The following is a 17,071-nucleotide window of genomic DNA, read 5'->3' on the forward strand; positions in this document are numbered from 1 at the left end:
AGCGTTATTGGAATATAGAATAAGATTATGATAAACTCCATGTATTGACATGCATACTATAAATGTTTACCTAAAATGAATGACTCACACCATTGTCCTATGATTGTTCCTGCTTTTGTACAAGATTCAAGCATTTTTCTTTGAAGCTTAAGTTTCTCTTTGGCACAAATAAATGTATTAATCACACTGTTTAATGGACATAATTAAATTATTAGGCTATTGTTATTGCTGAAAGCTGCCAAATAAACCATGTCTATTTTTTTTTGAGTTTGTTCATTTAGCATGTGTGGATGTTTTATATAAAATAGCGAAGCGAATCTGCTTATTCGTAGGACATCCATTCCAACATAAATCAAATTATAAACTAGATGTTACTTTATTACCTTAATTTTTCTTACTCTACTCTGCTTTCACCAAAATATTAAACAGCACAACTGTTTTCAACATTGAGAATAAAAAGAAATGTTTCTTGCATACCAAATGATTTCTGAAGGATCATGTGACTCTGAAGACCGGAGTAATGATGCTGAAAATTCAGCTTTGCCATCACAGGAATAAATGGCATTTTAAAGTATATTAAAATAGAAAACAGTTATTATAAATTATAATAATTTTTTCTCCATATTACTGATTTTACTATTTTTGATCATAGGAAACTTCTTTCAGAAACAAATGCGCCAACCCCAAACGCTTGAATGGCAGGTCAATATTTTTACAGTATTGCAACTTCTATCACCTAAGGAGGGTGGTGGTCATTTATGGATTTTATCCCTGTTGCTCATTTGTAATTTATTATCAATTCAGTAATTCAAATTGTTTAACTGATGGTGTTCAGGCCATGCCCTGTATATGCAATATCCCGTTATATATGCAATCATCATCATTTTGTAATGCTACAGTACTGAAACGACATAAAAGAGAAACAAAAAGTAAGAGTATATTTCCAAATTGTGGAAAAAAGTGAATCAAAAACTAGACTAGGAAGTCAAAAATTCCCAAGTTTCAAAATCAATTGAGTAACTCATCAAAATAGCAATGTGTTTCTATGCATATATATATATATATATATATATATATATATATAGCCCTGTTGGGAGTCGAAACCTCTTGAATGACAAGGACTGCTTCAATGGTTTTCATATTCTCATTAAGAGCATGTGTCAGTTGCATCACCCCTCCAGGTCACAAAACTCCAAGCTGGACTGGAAAGACCCCTCTTTATTCTTATAACTGAAAATAGGAAAGGAACTATGTAGACCCAAATTAGAGAGTTTATTATTTTATTTACCTGAACTTTGGGATGTGAAACAGAAACATATTATGCAATCAAATGACCAGTATGAAATAAAACAAACATTTGTCACCTACACATAACAGTATTGTAGCCACAAATCAGCTCAGAATGTAGCAAATACCACATAACAAAATCCATGTTCAGTAGTACAAACTTTCATTTTATAAAAATACAAAATTCACCCACAAAAACTGTGATGTAAAAGCAAATTTTACAATTAGCACAAGTGTATGATGAATAAAGTAAAAACAGAATGAGACATTGGTAGTAGTTTTCTAAAGCCATAATATTACTTTCGAGTTACCAATGAAAGACCTTGTTTGAACAGTTTGAGAACCTTGGATAAGAAGCATGTTGTAAAATGACATAGCCATTACCCAGGGACAATTCCCTGCTAGTTCCAACCTTAAGGAACACAATTCTCCTGCCATACTTAAGTGTTTGTGGACAAATGGTCCCAAACATTTCCAATATGACCATCAGACGGTTATAAATGTTTTATAAAATCTCACTGCCTTACCAAATTGGTGGCAGCATCTTACAGTATTTCCAGGACAACAAACCCTCCTGATCTTCAGAAAAATACATTCAGTGAACATGAATCGGAGCCTTTGTTTAAAAAAAACAAAATCATGACCATTTAGAACACTTGTTGATGGAATTCAACGCTATTCTGGGAAGTACTGCCAGGCGTAAGAATCAAGATGGCTGTCCTGCCCCATGCTGCTGGAAGGATACTGTAACTGTGAGACCATCTGATTGGGCCCACTGGCCTCCATTAGCCTCATGCTCTCTGGAGTACTTACATTGGGGTTGGTGCAGTTCAGGAGGGCGGTGAAGGACTGCACACACTCTGAAGAAGAGGTGCAGGCAGGCCCCAGCACAGCCATGTTGCTCAGCCCTTGAGTTTCCTGCTTCAAGTGCTGGTTTCCTATGAGGTTTTGAAAGAACTCATCATCTATGTTGGGTGTATACGGGTACCCCGTTCCCAGTGACCCACCGGTGCCTGTTGCTCCATTCTGTGTGCTTTGAGGCTGTTGGGAGCTAAAATTAAACCAGGGATGGGCTCCTTCCAGTCCTTGTCTTTGAGATGGCTGCTGGGATTGCTGAACTTGCTGGTTCGGTTGGTCCTGTCGAGACTGGCTGCTGGTTGGGCCATTGGGTTGAAGAATCTCCAGATCCAAAGGGGTCAGTTGAGGCAGGCTGTTTCCACTATCCCCTGTGGTGGACATGTTGGGACTTGGGTTGACCTGCTGTAGGCCCACCCCATTACTAGCTCCGTTGCTGCTGACTTGACCGGGCCATGCTTGACTGAGTGTTCCTGGTGTTGGGGTTTCTGATAGCGGTGGCATCATGGGGCAGGACGGAGGTGCTTTGTGATATTGATTTGGGCGCACCGCTCCATGGTTGGAAGGACGATAACAATATGTTGGCTCTGTAAAAAGAGTATGCTGTGTTATATAATTATTTTGTCTGCGTAAAGAATATTTTCATGTATTATTTAGTACGAGCTACATGGAAAGTGGCCTGCGTCTTACCGATTTTGATTCTCTGATTCATCATGTTGGTTGAAGGCACAGCTTTTGGTCTGTTCATGAAGCTCATCGCTCCTTGAGAGAAGCTAGAGAACGACTTCATCTGGCTTTCAATTTTACGTTTCTTCATGTCACAGCCATATGGATCTGAAAACAAAAAAAACGATGCTCATTTTTTGTCTGCCAAATCGACCATTAAAATCATGTGATGCAATCAACATGCAAACATGCAGAATAAATAAAAGAAAAAAGAAATTATATCATGATCATTTGACCTATTTATGACAAGGCAAGCTTAGTTCAGGTTGTAAAATGTCATGTCGGGCGCCTCCTCAAAAATGGTATTTGTGAATTCATAATTCATAATATTTGTAAAATAAAAAATAAAACAAAAATGACTTTAACTTTTTTTAAAAGTTCTTGTCAGTTATTTAATTATGATGCGAGATTTAAAAAAATAAAATAAAAAATTTAATTTTTTTTCAATTATTAATTTGATATTTGTTAAAAAAAACATCATTCATTAAAGAATATTTTTAAAAACATTTTTGAAAATAATGAGTACTTTTTACTACCACCAAATTTAAACCTTTCTTGAAAATAGTGTAAAGTTTTTCCAAAACTAAATGAAACCTACATGAATACAAAAAGTACATTTCTAGGAAGTTGACGCATGTGTTTTAAACCATATTTTAAAAATATTTTCCCGTCTGTTTATCGTAGATACTCTTAGTAGTCACTGACCCACTTGTAACAACAAAGAAGACATAGATCAAAATCAAATTTTTTTACCTTTGTCGTCGGGGAGGTATCTGAACTCCATGGGTTCACTGACCTCCTGGTCCGTGGGACGGCGCAGCTGCATGCGCACTGTGACTGGGGCTGTGATGTTGGTGTCACAGTAGGCGGGAGTCTTGAACACTATGGCCACTTGCCTGTGTACATCCGCCTGAGAGAAAGAGCCTTTGGCCTCCCAATTCTGAGTGAAGAACCTCACCTCAATGTCATCTAGAATGAGGTGATGTTATGGTGTGAGAAATGAGTTAAATGAAAGAATGGCATGAAAAATAAACTGGCAATGGAAATGGATAGATAATTTTCAATAAAATAAAATAATAAAAGGATGATGAATAAAAGAAAAAGACATGAAAATGATTGAATAAATGACTAATAAATACAAAAATTCATTTCAGATCTCTAGCTTTAGCTTTTTATTTTCTTTAATAAAGGTGCTGTAAGCTATTTTGCAGGCTGTAGGCCTGTGATTTTTTTAGTCATTCAGAAGAGGTCTTGTCAATCATTCTGACTTTTTGGTGATGACATTTTGGAGAAAGGATGTTTAGTTTGAGGGATAGGGGTGTTCTTATTCTAGTTAGCAAAATAGCTGAAATTGGTAGCTGAAAATAGCTGTAAAGATTTAAAACGGTCCTGTACCTTTCTGAACTTTATCGCAGAGGAGGAAAATCTCATCACCTCCCTTCACACTGCCACTGTTCTTGTTCACTCGGCAGATTCGCAGTTCGGCTGTGTTCGGGGCCCCTGAAAAAAGCACAGGCTTTGAGAATAAGGATTCGAAAGTCAGCTTTAACAATCTTGAAACACAGACACGCATTGCTATTAGCAGTAGGAAATAATCTCTCGCCTTCTTTGACTTTATCTTAGTATCTGCAGGCACAGCCACACTTGCAAACATTATGTCCTGAGACTAAAAAAAAGCAGTCAAACCTGTCATGATTTAGACAGTGAGGGCGAGGTTGTTTATTGCTTCCTCTTTTTCTGGGTTTGTACGAGGTTGATTTCATATTTATGGTTAGATTTAACAGCTAACCATATTAACGCTGGCTGCAAATATTTCAGGTCAAACATACCTACACATGCTTTTTTTTGAAACATCTACGTTTTCAAGCTCACATTTTCTAAACAATAAGTCTACTTTACTGTATTGTCATGAGTACAACATGAAAGACTTGAGAATCAGCCTCTACAAGCAGATGAAAGAGTTTTAACCATTAACCAAGTCATGGCATGAGCTTTTTTTATCCGCTCTGACTTATTTAGCATCGCACAACCACAAAAAACACTCTGCATGCACTGCTGTTCTGCTCGCGCTGTACAACACTATCACGTGAGGAAGTGTTGAAATGGACCGTGCTCACTTCCTGTAGTGTGGGATGTGGCCACTGACAGCCCTGTCACCTAAGCAATGCATTGCCACAGCTATATCTTCAGTGACTTGCATCATGCCAAACAGTAAATTAGTCAAAACTGACACAAAACTGTTGCATTCTGAAGGGTTTCGCCAAACCACTTTCTTCTAAATCTAAAATATAACTAATATAGCAGATACTGAAAACCAGTACCTGTATTAAAAGCAAAAGTTTTGTGTTTTCTCTGTATAAAATTGAATTATTAATATTAAATAATCCTAAGACTCAAATTAGACTCACTTGTTTTTGAATTATAATTAATTTACATGAATTTTAGAACATGATATAGAACAATCATTTAACAACCATATAAAACTCCACAAAAAACTTTTAGCTTATAATAAATGTCACATCTAGCTTGGAATGGGGTAAAATTTAAATTACAAAAAAATACTATCATTAGTATATTATAGTAAAAAAAATACTGTAATTTTGTTTTATTTATTAAATCAACAAACTAAAGCCAATGCAAAAAGGCACAGTAATATATAAATAAAATATTAAAAAATAAATAACTATTCCCATACGCATTTTCTCCCTCATTGTTTTTTAAAATATGTTGTAAAGATATTATATAAAATAATAATAATAAAAAATCTTCAAGACAAATAAATACGAAAATAATCAGAATAAACCCCCCCACTTCCTCTTAATACAACATGGTTGTTGAAATCATTATTAATATTTTAAGATTGACCCCCTCATCCTTAGTGAAGTGTAATACTAGTGACACCAAACACAACCCAGGTCTGCCGCTGAACAAAAACAGGTTGCCCCACCCCAAATTCTCATCAGTAGCTGAGTCAAAGTTATGTTGTCAAACAAACAGTTTTGAAGTTTGTTGCTATGCAGAAATGACACACTTCACATTTAATGCTTTGTGCTACTTATTTGTGCCAACTCACTGTTGTCATAGATGGGGTTGGAGACGATGGGAGGCAGCATGGTGTTGTACATCCCGGTTTCATCTTGCAGGTAAATTTGGAAGCATAGACGCACCACGTTCAGATCATACTCCTCAGTCTGTAGCAGCTGTTCCCGGGGAACTGTGGACACAAAACACACGTTCAACATTGCAGTGTGTGCAAAATCCATATCAACACATTAATCACAGGTGTAATTTGTGTCAAAACAGAACAGGAGATATACAGAGAGTCATGTGAATGAGTTAAAAGGGGAAGAGGGAGAGGAAAATGAAACAGGCACGAGAACGAAAACCAGGTCAGTTTGTTCAAAACTAGCTGACACACTTGAACAACTTGTGATTATGTTTTTAGAATTTTTAAATTATGAGATTTTTTCATGATAATAAAGCATTACCATCTCATTACCATAATGCAAAAATAAAATAATAAAAAAATACAAAATAAATAGTAAAGTTCATATTATATATATATATATATATATATAAAATATGAAAAGTATTAATATTCACCGTATCGCATCGAGTTAGAACTTTTTTTTCATGGTATCGTATCTAAGTTAGAAATTCCAGTATTGTGACAACATTTATATATATATATATATATATATATAATGCCTCTTTTTTTTATTGCCATCAGTTTGAAGATTTAAATATTACAGTATTTATTATATTTTTAGTTTATTTAAATCTTCAAACTGATGGCAATGCAAAAAGCAGCATAATATACAGTGTTTATATATATATATATATATATATAATATAATATGAACTTTACTATTTATTTTGTATTTTTTTATTATTTTATTTTTGCATTATGGTAATGAGATGGTAATGCTTATATATATATATATATACGAAAAATATCAATATTCGATACTTTTCATGGTATCATATCGAAGTTAGAAATGCCAGTATTGTGACAACATTAATATATATATGAAAATAATCAATATTCAATACGTTTCATTGTATCGTATCGAAGTTAGAAATTCCAGTATCTTGCCAACATTAATATTTAATGTTGTCAAGATACTGGAATTTCTAACTTCGATACAATATAGTGAACTAAATATAGTGCTGTAATGCACCAAATACTAAATCAAATGATATATTATTTGAACATAGTAAAGTTTATTTATTGTGTTGTTTTGCATTGCTTTTAGTTATTTTTTTTGTAATTTTTTATAATAATTCATAGTAATTTATGCAAAATATATGCATTTATTTATAATAAAAAATAAGTAATTCATATAGTCATGTCACAGTAAAAAACAAAGTGTGTAATCTCTCTATCCTCTGCACTCACTCTGAGATGACAATCTGAGGCACTGCATCAGGAGAGACAAAACAACGGGTGTGGCCACTTGCGAGGGCCTCTGTGTTTAGTGGCATCCACCTCGGACCAACCGCAACGAATCTTAATATAAAGCGTAAATGGAAAAGCAAGCAGCATGTAGTGCTCTTGCAGATTCTACTCGGCAGCATCACCAGAAATGCCACTGACACATCAGCCTACAAACGCACAACCACCCACACGGTGTTGGTGTAGACATTTCTCAGTGTGTGCCTCTCTGCCCACTCACACTCTCAGGAGTCTGTCTCTTTACACCCCACGGCTATCCCGCCCACAGCCGTGACGAGCTTTGAGAGCTCTGAGGTCACAGCAGGTGGAAATATCACAGCGGGTTAGAAAGAGAGTTCGAGTGACAGAGTATCACTGACGACTCTGCAGTGAGGGGGCCGACCTCCTGACGTGAAGAGACACCTCTGTTCAGGCCACAAGCCCAGAAGTGGGAAAGAAAGATGGAGAGGGAAGGCGAGCAAGTGAGGAGCACAGCAGACAGATGTAAAACAGACAAGATGTGTAGCGAGGTAACAGAGGAACAGAGATAAAGTGGGAGGAGATGAGTGGGTGCTGAAGATAGCAAGAGGTGGAGTGTGAGAAAGGCAACTGCGAGCAGTGGTGTGGTCATGTTTATTTGCGTATATGTGCGCCTCTGGTTCTGAATTTAATGAAGGCAGAGAGCAAGAGGAACCGGCGGACAGCAGTTGCAGGTGGGGGATGATTTAGGTTAGCGTGGGCTGGTGGAAGGTGAAGAAGAGGGTGAGAGCTAGAGAGAGAAATGGGGGCAGGCAGGTAAAGATTCTCCATTCTGTGGGCATACCACCATTCCCAAGCCTCACACTCATCTCTCGTCACCTGAACCCACCATCTGTGACATCTAACACCATAATGAGCAGAACACCCACTCAGCACCCATCACAGCAAACTCAGCTATGGGTAACCTCAAACATTCTTTTTCGCAACATGAAATGTATGCCTACTAATTGAACTAATTGTGATTACTGTGATCACATATTGTAATCACATAAATTCCAGTCACATATTGTGAATTGTAAGCAAACATAGGAATGTTCAAATGCACATACTGTCGTGATGTGCAGTTGCGCAGAATTTGAACGCTCAGACCAAAGGTTTTAACATGTGGACACTAAAATAAATATATTACTTGCAAAATATTATATTATATGAATAAAAATGAAGTATAAATAGGAGCGCAATACTTTTATTTAATCTATATTACATATAAATATATATTTATATAATAATATTTTCTAAATTTTTAGTGCATTTGTAAATTTTTTAAAGTCTTTAAAGCCTTGATATTTTAAAGAATGATTTCAAGTCCAATGTGAATAAATTATGTCTTTTTTTTAAGTTATTGGAGTGTGTTTTACAAGAAAATAGTCAAGATTTCACGGTTAAATTCAATGTGACACTTGACACACTTGTAATTGTGACATTTACTAGCAATTTCTGAGTGAAAACTGTTTCAAATGAAATCATACACCAAATGTTTTTCAGTGTATGAGTATTAAACCGAACATGAAACAATTACATCATTAATCCAAATTACTGGTATGACGATTCATGATCAGCTACACTTTCATGTTTGTGACAGCCCTAACCGCGAAATGAAAACCTTGTTGCAAAAACACACTATTACCTAGTCAATAATTGAAATGAATGACAGTATATACTGTATTTGAAAGCGTCATTATTGAAATTATTGTGGGATAACGTCAGTGCAAATGAGGTCATTGCTGGCAGGTCATCCTTTCAACACATGACCAAACTTCAAAAGTAATATCAAAACTAATCTCACTACGACTGTCACCATGACTAATCTACATAATTTCAGGGGACTGTTAGCGTTATGCAGCCAAAGAAGGAGATCTTTATTTGGTTATCACAGCAGAAGTGAGAGCTGTGCCTCAAACAGCCCGTTACCACAGAGAGCATCAGTACAAGCATGCGGAAGCAAACACAGATCCAAAGTCACAATCTGATATTCCCTATGTTCAACCAATAATTTCTCAAATATTGTTTGGCTAGGCAGTGGAATTAAACTACATACTGATTATATACCAACTGCTGACATAATGTGACATGCTTGTTGAATCAATTTACAGTACAGTCTAAAAGTTTGGAACCACTAAGATTTTTAATGTTTTTAAAAGAAGTTTCGTCTGCTCACCAAGGCTACATTTATTTAATTAAAAATACAGTAAAAAACAGTAATATTGTGAAATATTATTACAATTTAAAATAACTGTTTTCTATTTGAATATATTTCACAAAGTAATTTATTCCTGTGATGCAAAGCTGAATTTTCAGCATCATTACTCCAGTCTTCAGTGTCACATGATCCTTCAGAAATCAGTCTAATATGCTGATCTGCTGCTCAAGAAACATTTAATGTGTACAATTGTACAAAATATTTGTGTACAATATTTTTTTCAGGATTATTTGATGAATAGAAAGTTCAAAAGAACAGTGTTTATCTGAAATCTAATCTTTAGTAACATTATAAATGTCTTTACTGCCACTTTTGATTGATTTAATGCATCCTTGCTGAATAAAAGTATTAATTTCTTTCATTTCTTTTCAAAAAAATAAAAATAAAAATTCTTACTGACCCCAAACGTTTAAACGGTAGTGTATAATGCTACTGAAGCTTTGTATTTCAGATAAATGCTGTTCTTTTGAACTTTCTATTCATCAAGGTATCCTGAAAAAAAGTACACAACTGTTTTCAACATTGAAAATAATCATAAATGTTTCTTGAGCAGCAAATCAGCATATTAGAATGATTTCTGAAGGATCATGTGACACTGAAGACTGGAGTAACGATGCTGAAAATTCAGCTTTGCCATCACAGGAATAAATTATTTGTCAAATATATTCAAATAGTACACAGTTATTTTAAATTGTATTAATATTTCACAATATTACTGTTTTTTACTGTATTTTTAATTAAATAAATGTAGCCTTGGTGAGCAGACGAAACGTCTTTTAAAAACATTAAAAATCTTAGTGGTTCCAAACTTTTGGACTGTACTGTATATATAACACTACATATAATATCATAAGAAAGCCTCATTTCAAAGTGCAAGCAAATCAACCAAGCGTTAAGTTAACACTGCAGCATATCCAATAGCTACTCAATACTTCCAGTATCATTATGCCACTTTTGCGCTTACCATTACACCAAGTACTGACAAAGCACAAATAATGCCACTTCATTATAGACTTCCGTATCACAAAGATGTTGCTGATTGTGCAAAAAATAAATAAATAAATAAATAAAACATTTACCTAGATAAGTTGCTTTAAATATCTCCACCCTGTTATACTTTCCTCCCACACAATAGTTTGCATGGAATTCCTGAAGTATTTGGCTGTTTGCATATTCAAGGCAGAAAGTTATCTGTTACACAAAATTGTATAGTTTACAGTTCCTCTTGACATTCCTCCCTATCTGAATAAATTCCCCATGATCATATGCCGCTCAATACCGCAGCCAGTTTTGCAACATCTTCACTAAATAAAGAGAAGTGGTTCTTTCTCTACTCTACCTGCATTGTCAGATGATAGTTTTTGTCATACAGTATCAAACGCAGAAAAGACAGAAATGTGTAAGCATTTGTGATTTTAACAGCGTGATGTTGTTGACTGTCATATAAATACTGTGTGTCTGATAACGAGAGTGAAAGCGAAAGAAACTGGGTCGGTAATAATGATTAGACGTAAGAAAGGGCGATTAGAAGGCCGAGATGGAATCTGCAATTTTTATTAAAGCTGCAGTCTGTAACTTTTGGCACTTAAAGGGTTAGTTCCCCCAAAAATGAAAATTCTGTCATTTATTACTTACCCTCATGTCGTTTCACACCTGTAAGAGCTTCGTTAATCTTAGGAATACAAATTAAGATATTTTAGTTGAAATCCGATGGCTCCGTGAGGCCTGCATAGGGAGCAATGTCACTTTCTCTGTCAAGATCCATAAAGGATATCCTAAAAACATATTTAAATCAGTTCATGTGAGTACAGTGGCTCAATATTAATATTATAAAGCGACGAGAATATTTTTGGTGCGGCAAAAAACCAAAATAACGACTTATTTAGTGATGGCAGATTTCAAAACAATGCTTCAGAAAGCATCGGAGCACAGTGAATCAGTGTGTCGAATCTGCAGTTCGGAGCGCCAAAGTCACATGATTTCAGCAGTTTGGCGGTTTGACCCGTAATCCGATTCATGATTCGACACACTGATTCATTTATGCTCCGATGCTTTCTGAAATAAGTCGTTATTTTGTTTTTTTTGCCGCACCAAAAGTATTCTCGTCACTTTATAATATTAATATTGAGCCACTGTACTCACATGAACTGATTTAAATATGTTTTTAGTACCTTTATGGATCTTGACAGAGGAAGTGACATTGCTTCCTATGGAGGCCTCACGGAGCAATCGGATTTCAATTAAAATATCTTAATTTGTGTTCCGAAGATTAACGAAGGTCTTATGGGTGTGAAACGACATGAGGGTAAGTAATAAATGACAGAATTTTCATTTTTGGGTGAACTAACCCTTTAAGCGGTTAATAAACAAATCTCCATACGTATTGAGGAAGAATATTCTAGTCGGAGCTACTTCTCTCCGTTTGTGTCTATAAACTGGGCTACTCTGCAGCAGTGGCGAGCCGACCGTTCTAAAATAGTAAGAATATAAACACTTAATATAAGTAGTGATTCAGGATAAGACAAAAATACAGTTTGGAAAATGGATTCATGATGTACTCGCTCTGTATATAAATGTTTTACATTTTCAAAACAGAAAAGGTTACGGACTGCACCTTTAATTTCCCCCAATTTGGGGGGAAATTTGCAGAATTTTGGAATCTATTTTGGGCCTGGAGAGAAAATGTGGTGTTAGATCTCACCATTGAAGGGGTTGATTCCTCGTGAGAACCTCTGCATTATGGCATCTCTCACTTCTCTTCTCCGTACACACTGGATGCCCAGGTTCTGGAAACTAGGAAAAACAAATAAACAATCTGTTAATCCGTGTAGTCTGATTTCGAGCGCCCAGATTTGATTGGTTCAATATGGTATTGGTAATGGTATTGTCCGCCTTGAACTCTGATCCCAAAGACTAAAGTTTACAGGAAGAGTGAGGTTAAGAACTAACCATACTGACATACTGTTTAAAATTGAGGGCAGACTGGAGCTCTAAGGCTCTCATTTTGCATACTGGGGGAATCCCCTGCATGGCTCCCTACTCTGAAACAACATGCTTCTTTAAAAAAAAAAATAAAATAAAAAAAAAGAAGAAGAATGGACAGCCCTTCGGAAGAGAAATGTGGTAGTGTGTGGGCTGGAGTAATACGGAAAGCACATTGGAATGGCTTTGATGTGGGGCATAGAGATGTTTCATTTCATTAAGAGGAAAATAGTAACAGAACCAAACGAGATTAGAGCAAAACATGCAGATAATATATATTAAATCAAAAGGTTTTTAACCACATCAAAATTATTAAGACATTTTAACATTAAAAGCATCAACTTACGCAATGACCCTACGTTCAGGTCCAAACTCTGCCTCGTAATAACCATCCTTGCAGTCCTTACCCACTAGGTCATGGGGATGGGGTTTGTATGGTTCGCTTTTGGTCACCAAGGTAACACGTACTTTTCCTTTCACGTTAACATTTAGTATCTAATAGAAAGCCATAGGAATAGAGACACAATTTCTTACTAAGTAAGTAGGCTAAGTTTAATTATACAGTTTCTTGGTGGTGTAAGCCTTTAAAAGCAGGTACCTGAATGCTTGGGTAGGTTCTGTTATTGTCAGAGCTTCTTTCTCCCGGTATGCTGCCCGCTGAACGACCCTCACATTTGTACCTGAAGCGCATGCCTCTCTGTTTTGGCTGCTCGAAGATCTGAGCACAGGGCTCTCCCACTGTACAGAAACCGTCAAAATAACATTAGTCTCAGAGATGTGAATTTCATTAATTTAAATATTCAAAATGATTTAAAAGCATGTTAAAAACTTAAATTAGCTCTGTGGCAGCAGATAGGCTCACCTATGTGCTTATATCTACTGTTTATTAATATGGCAACACTAAAGATGCATAAGAACATTGCAAAGGGCTCGAAACACCTGCAGAAACAACTTTTGTCTTTCACAGAACCTGACCATAACCTGACCACAAACAACGCAGCCTGCTGGTAAATAATTTCCCGCTCTCTGCACCTGTCAGCACAGACATTTTACGTGCTCTCCCAGGTGTCACTATGCCAATAAACATGTATACTTAATCATAATTTCGTCAAACACCTGCACACACAGCTGGATTTGCCATGCGATATATTTGGTTTTTAACACGCTTGCTTCTGACACTGACACAAATAGGTGAGATCTATTCGCATATGCATTCTTACACTATGAATTCTGATAAAATAAGCTGGGGAAGATATTAAATCTATGGCTATTATGCATGAAATATATCCAATGCATGATAGTGTAGTGTGCAGATGTCACTCACTACTGCCTGTTCATGAAATTTGTCACTTACAGGAAGTCATATCTTTATCAAACAAAAGAGGAAGTAATGTAAGAAAATCTGAACATTACATCGGTTTTATGAGGGCAACTGGGTGACGTTTGAACATATTTAATGAGTGATTAGTCAGAGTTTATGATCCACCCTAAACTTAACTCTAAACATGATACTAGTATGACACAAATGGATATAATGTAGGCTACTTACTTAGATTGGGGTCCCTGTGCATTGAGAGGGAATGCACTGTACAAGAAAGCATGAATAGAAGAACATAAATCAATATAGGAAATCAATGCATTGGTATTGTAGAAAAATTAAAACAAACATGCAAATGAGAATAAGAGAGCTGAAACAGCTTTTAAAAGTTCCTCATTTTTATTTCCTGGTATTACTTTGTCCCTCATGTATTCATGTACTGATAACTCATTTGATTTGTTTAGTTTACATGGGATTTTTCTTAAGATTAGAAGCCTCATCTTTACAATTTTGTTTTCAGGTAATGGGAATCATACTGCATTTCTTTAGCAAGAGCTTTCTGTAATTGTACAGTTGCACAAAGATAACTGCTTTTCATTCCCTATAAAATATAAAACTGCAAGCTGTATGTTTTCTTAAGTAGAATTTCGATTAAAAAAATACAGAACATGTTACATTGTAAAGATGACAAATTACATTGTGAAGATTTACCATCTCAAGACAACAGAAGACAGCATAAAACAGAGTCATTATTATTGTGACGGAGTCTATATAATAAAAGTATAAGTTGGCAGATTAAGTATCTTTAATTGGCTACATAAACAACTCATTAAACATAACCACGGTGCTGTTCCGATTCGACTATCTATCACAGATATTATTTGGAAGCATACTTGAATTAAATCGCAAAGAGCAAGAAAGGGACCGTAAAAAACACAGTTACTTGATTAACTTAATAATACAGGTACTCACCAGACATATTATGCGAACACCCTTGTTTTAGGATTGTCTTACGTCCGAGCTCTAAAGTGCTGAACAGATATACAGTAACACTTCAACACAGAAGAGTATTGACTGGGAATTCCCCACTATATACAATATGCCCTCCCACAGACCAGATATATGCACGCCCTTCTCTATGGCAAGCCGGTTTAACATTTAATCCCAATTTACTAGTAATAATTTACAATACAATGATCCCCCCCCTCATTTCACTAACTATTTATTAGATGCTATTTATTAGATGTGTATTCTTTTGCTACCACTCACTATTCCAAAATTGACAAGTAATCATTCCATTGTTACTAGTAAAAAAAAAATCACATTTTGCCTTTGAATTTGATGCATTTTATATCTGCTGCTGATAATATTTTTAGTTTTACTAATAACTATTCTTAAGGTGCAAGCAGGGCTTGAAATGAACTTTTTTGCTCACCAGCCACTGTGGCTAGTGGTTTTCCAAAGTTACTAGCCACTCAGCATTTTCACTGGCCACAATTTTGATGTTGGTAAATTACATTTTATATGATTAAAGTTGACTTTGTTATGCTTAAATTACTTTATTTCGAGTCATTTTACTTGATTTAGAAGATTTAAAACCCTTTCAAACTTTTAAATGCAGATTGACCACCTAAATCAAGACTACATTGTATATCAGCTGGTATGTAAAGATGGGCAAGAGGTGGACAATATGAGCATGGGCTAATATGAGAAATTTTATTTAATTATTTGTGTTAGGCTATATAAAAGAACAAAGAAGCTAATTACAAAAACAATAGTAAATTAAAAATAATCTTTTTTCAGATACACTAGGTTTATAGATACACATATAGCCTACATTTATTGAACATCTTTTGTTGTTTGATTAACATTAATGACCTATTTAATTGGGCAGCTGAATGCATGGACGTAACTGACGCATATTCAGTTATTACTCACCTGTTTACGTCCACTTAAGCCATAATAACCGACTGTATTCACGCGAGATACTCCACACGATGGACATTTAGACATCTGTGTGCACGTGTATTTGGCTACTCAGGCGCGAGGAGAACTGATAGCGTTCGCGACAGAGAGAGAGAGAGAGCGCACGCGAGAGAGCGCTTCTGTTGTGTGTAATTTAGCGCAATTCCGCCTATCCCTCCTTCACTAACTGCATGTAAATAACGAATTGTGTGATTGGATTGTAATGTTGTGCTACGACGATCTTCGACGATCCCTTGGCTGTAAACTGAAATTATATTCAACCCGCCAAATTGGCTAGTGGGAGTGGCTGTCTTACCCGCCACAGCTGAAATCTACCCGCATTTGGCGGGTTGGCGGGTGTTAATTTCAGGCCCTGGGTGCACGTATGTAATATTTATTTACTGAGTAGCTAATATTAAGTAACAACATGTACTTTAATATGGGGTTAGTTGCATGTAATTATGTATAATTTGCTCTTATTACTGCAGTAAGTACATGTAATGTAACAAGGACACTAAAATAAAGTGTTACACTATTCAAATAGTTTCTCCAGTTTTCCTAGTACTAATTGAATAGGCACTAGTTTGTCACTAGCTATTAACTAAGATTTTTAATTAACTATAGCCATTCTGATTAGTCAGTACTTATAAAGAGTAAAAAAGAAATTGCTTTTAATGAAATTATAAATTCAAAATATTAGTAGTAACAATTGGGATAGATTTGTTCTCATAAATAGGTACTACTAATATGTAAATAAATAAATACTAGTAAATACTGTAAAAGACACTAGGTGGATAGTTAGTAACTAAGAAATACTCAGTAAGTGCAACAACAAAAGCAAAACTTTTTAAAGTTGTGAAAAGGTTGTGGAACCCAATCACCATTTTTAACCTTGTACTACATTTGTCATCATCATGTTTGTCCTTCAGACATCAAAATAAAGTGTTTTTCTAAAACATAAAACAGCAAGATAGAAAGATATTAGATAATTAAAGAAAAACTTAAACATTTTACTAGTGTTCTCATCATTTAAAGGGGACACACACACACACATATATATATATATATATATATATATATATATATATATGTGTGTGTGTAAAATCTCTTACCTTTCTTTTCATGTAAACAATTTGCAAAGTTACAAAGCAGAAAAGGTCCACATCAAAGCATCAAAGGGAGTTAAAATGTTCAACCAAAAACACCAGCCTCAAATGCCGTGGCTGTGTCCGAAATCGCATACTCTCAAGTAGGTACTAATTTT

General features: G+C 35.4%; 1 protein-coding gene across 1 annotated transcript; it reads right to left on the reverse strand.

Moving 5' to 3' along the window:
• Nucleotides 1-1,263: 1,263 nt before the first annotated feature.
• On the reverse strand, nucleotides 1,264-14,921 carry rel (v-rel avian reticuloendotheliosis viral oncogene homolog). The gene is made up of 10 exons (XM_067386298.1): nucleotides 14,815-14,921; nucleotides 14,074-14,109; nucleotides 13,123-13,262; nucleotides 12,871-13,019; nucleotides 12,244-12,335; nucleotides 5,942-6,082; nucleotides 4,264-4,368; nucleotides 3,622-3,837; nucleotides 2,833-2,976; nucleotides 1,264-2,729 (listed from the first exon to the last, which is right to left on the reverse strand). Exons 1-10 carry the CDS (start codon nucleotides 14,819-14,821, stop codon nucleotides 1,963-1,965), a joined length of 1,797 nt encoding a protein of 598 aa, XP_067242399.1. The 5' UTR covers nucleotides 14,822-14,921; the 3' UTR covers nucleotides 1,264-1,962.
• Between the last annotated feature and the right edge of the window lie 2,150 nt (nucleotides 14,922-17,071).

This window comes from Chanodichthys erythropterus, chromosome 5 (genome assembly GCF_024489055.1).
Source record: "Chanodichthys erythropterus isolate Z2021 chromosome 5, ASM2448905v1, whole genome shotgun sequence".
Classification (NCBI taxonomy): domain Eukaryota; kingdom Metazoa; phylum Chordata; class Actinopteri; order Cypriniformes; family Xenocyprididae; genus Chanodichthys; species Chanodichthys erythropterus.

Excerpts from the sequence above, each read along its gene's own strand:
- rel (XM_067386298.1), bottom strand. Across the intron at positions 13,263-14,073 it reads GCACAGGGACCCCAATCTAA|TGGGAGAGCCCTGTGCTCAG; the intron begins GTAAGTAGCCTA and ends GTTTCTGTACAG. Across the intron at positions 2,977-3,621 it reads ATACCTCCCCGACGACAAAG|ATCCATATGGCTGTGACATG; the intron begins GTAAAAAAATTT and ends TTTTGTTTTCAG.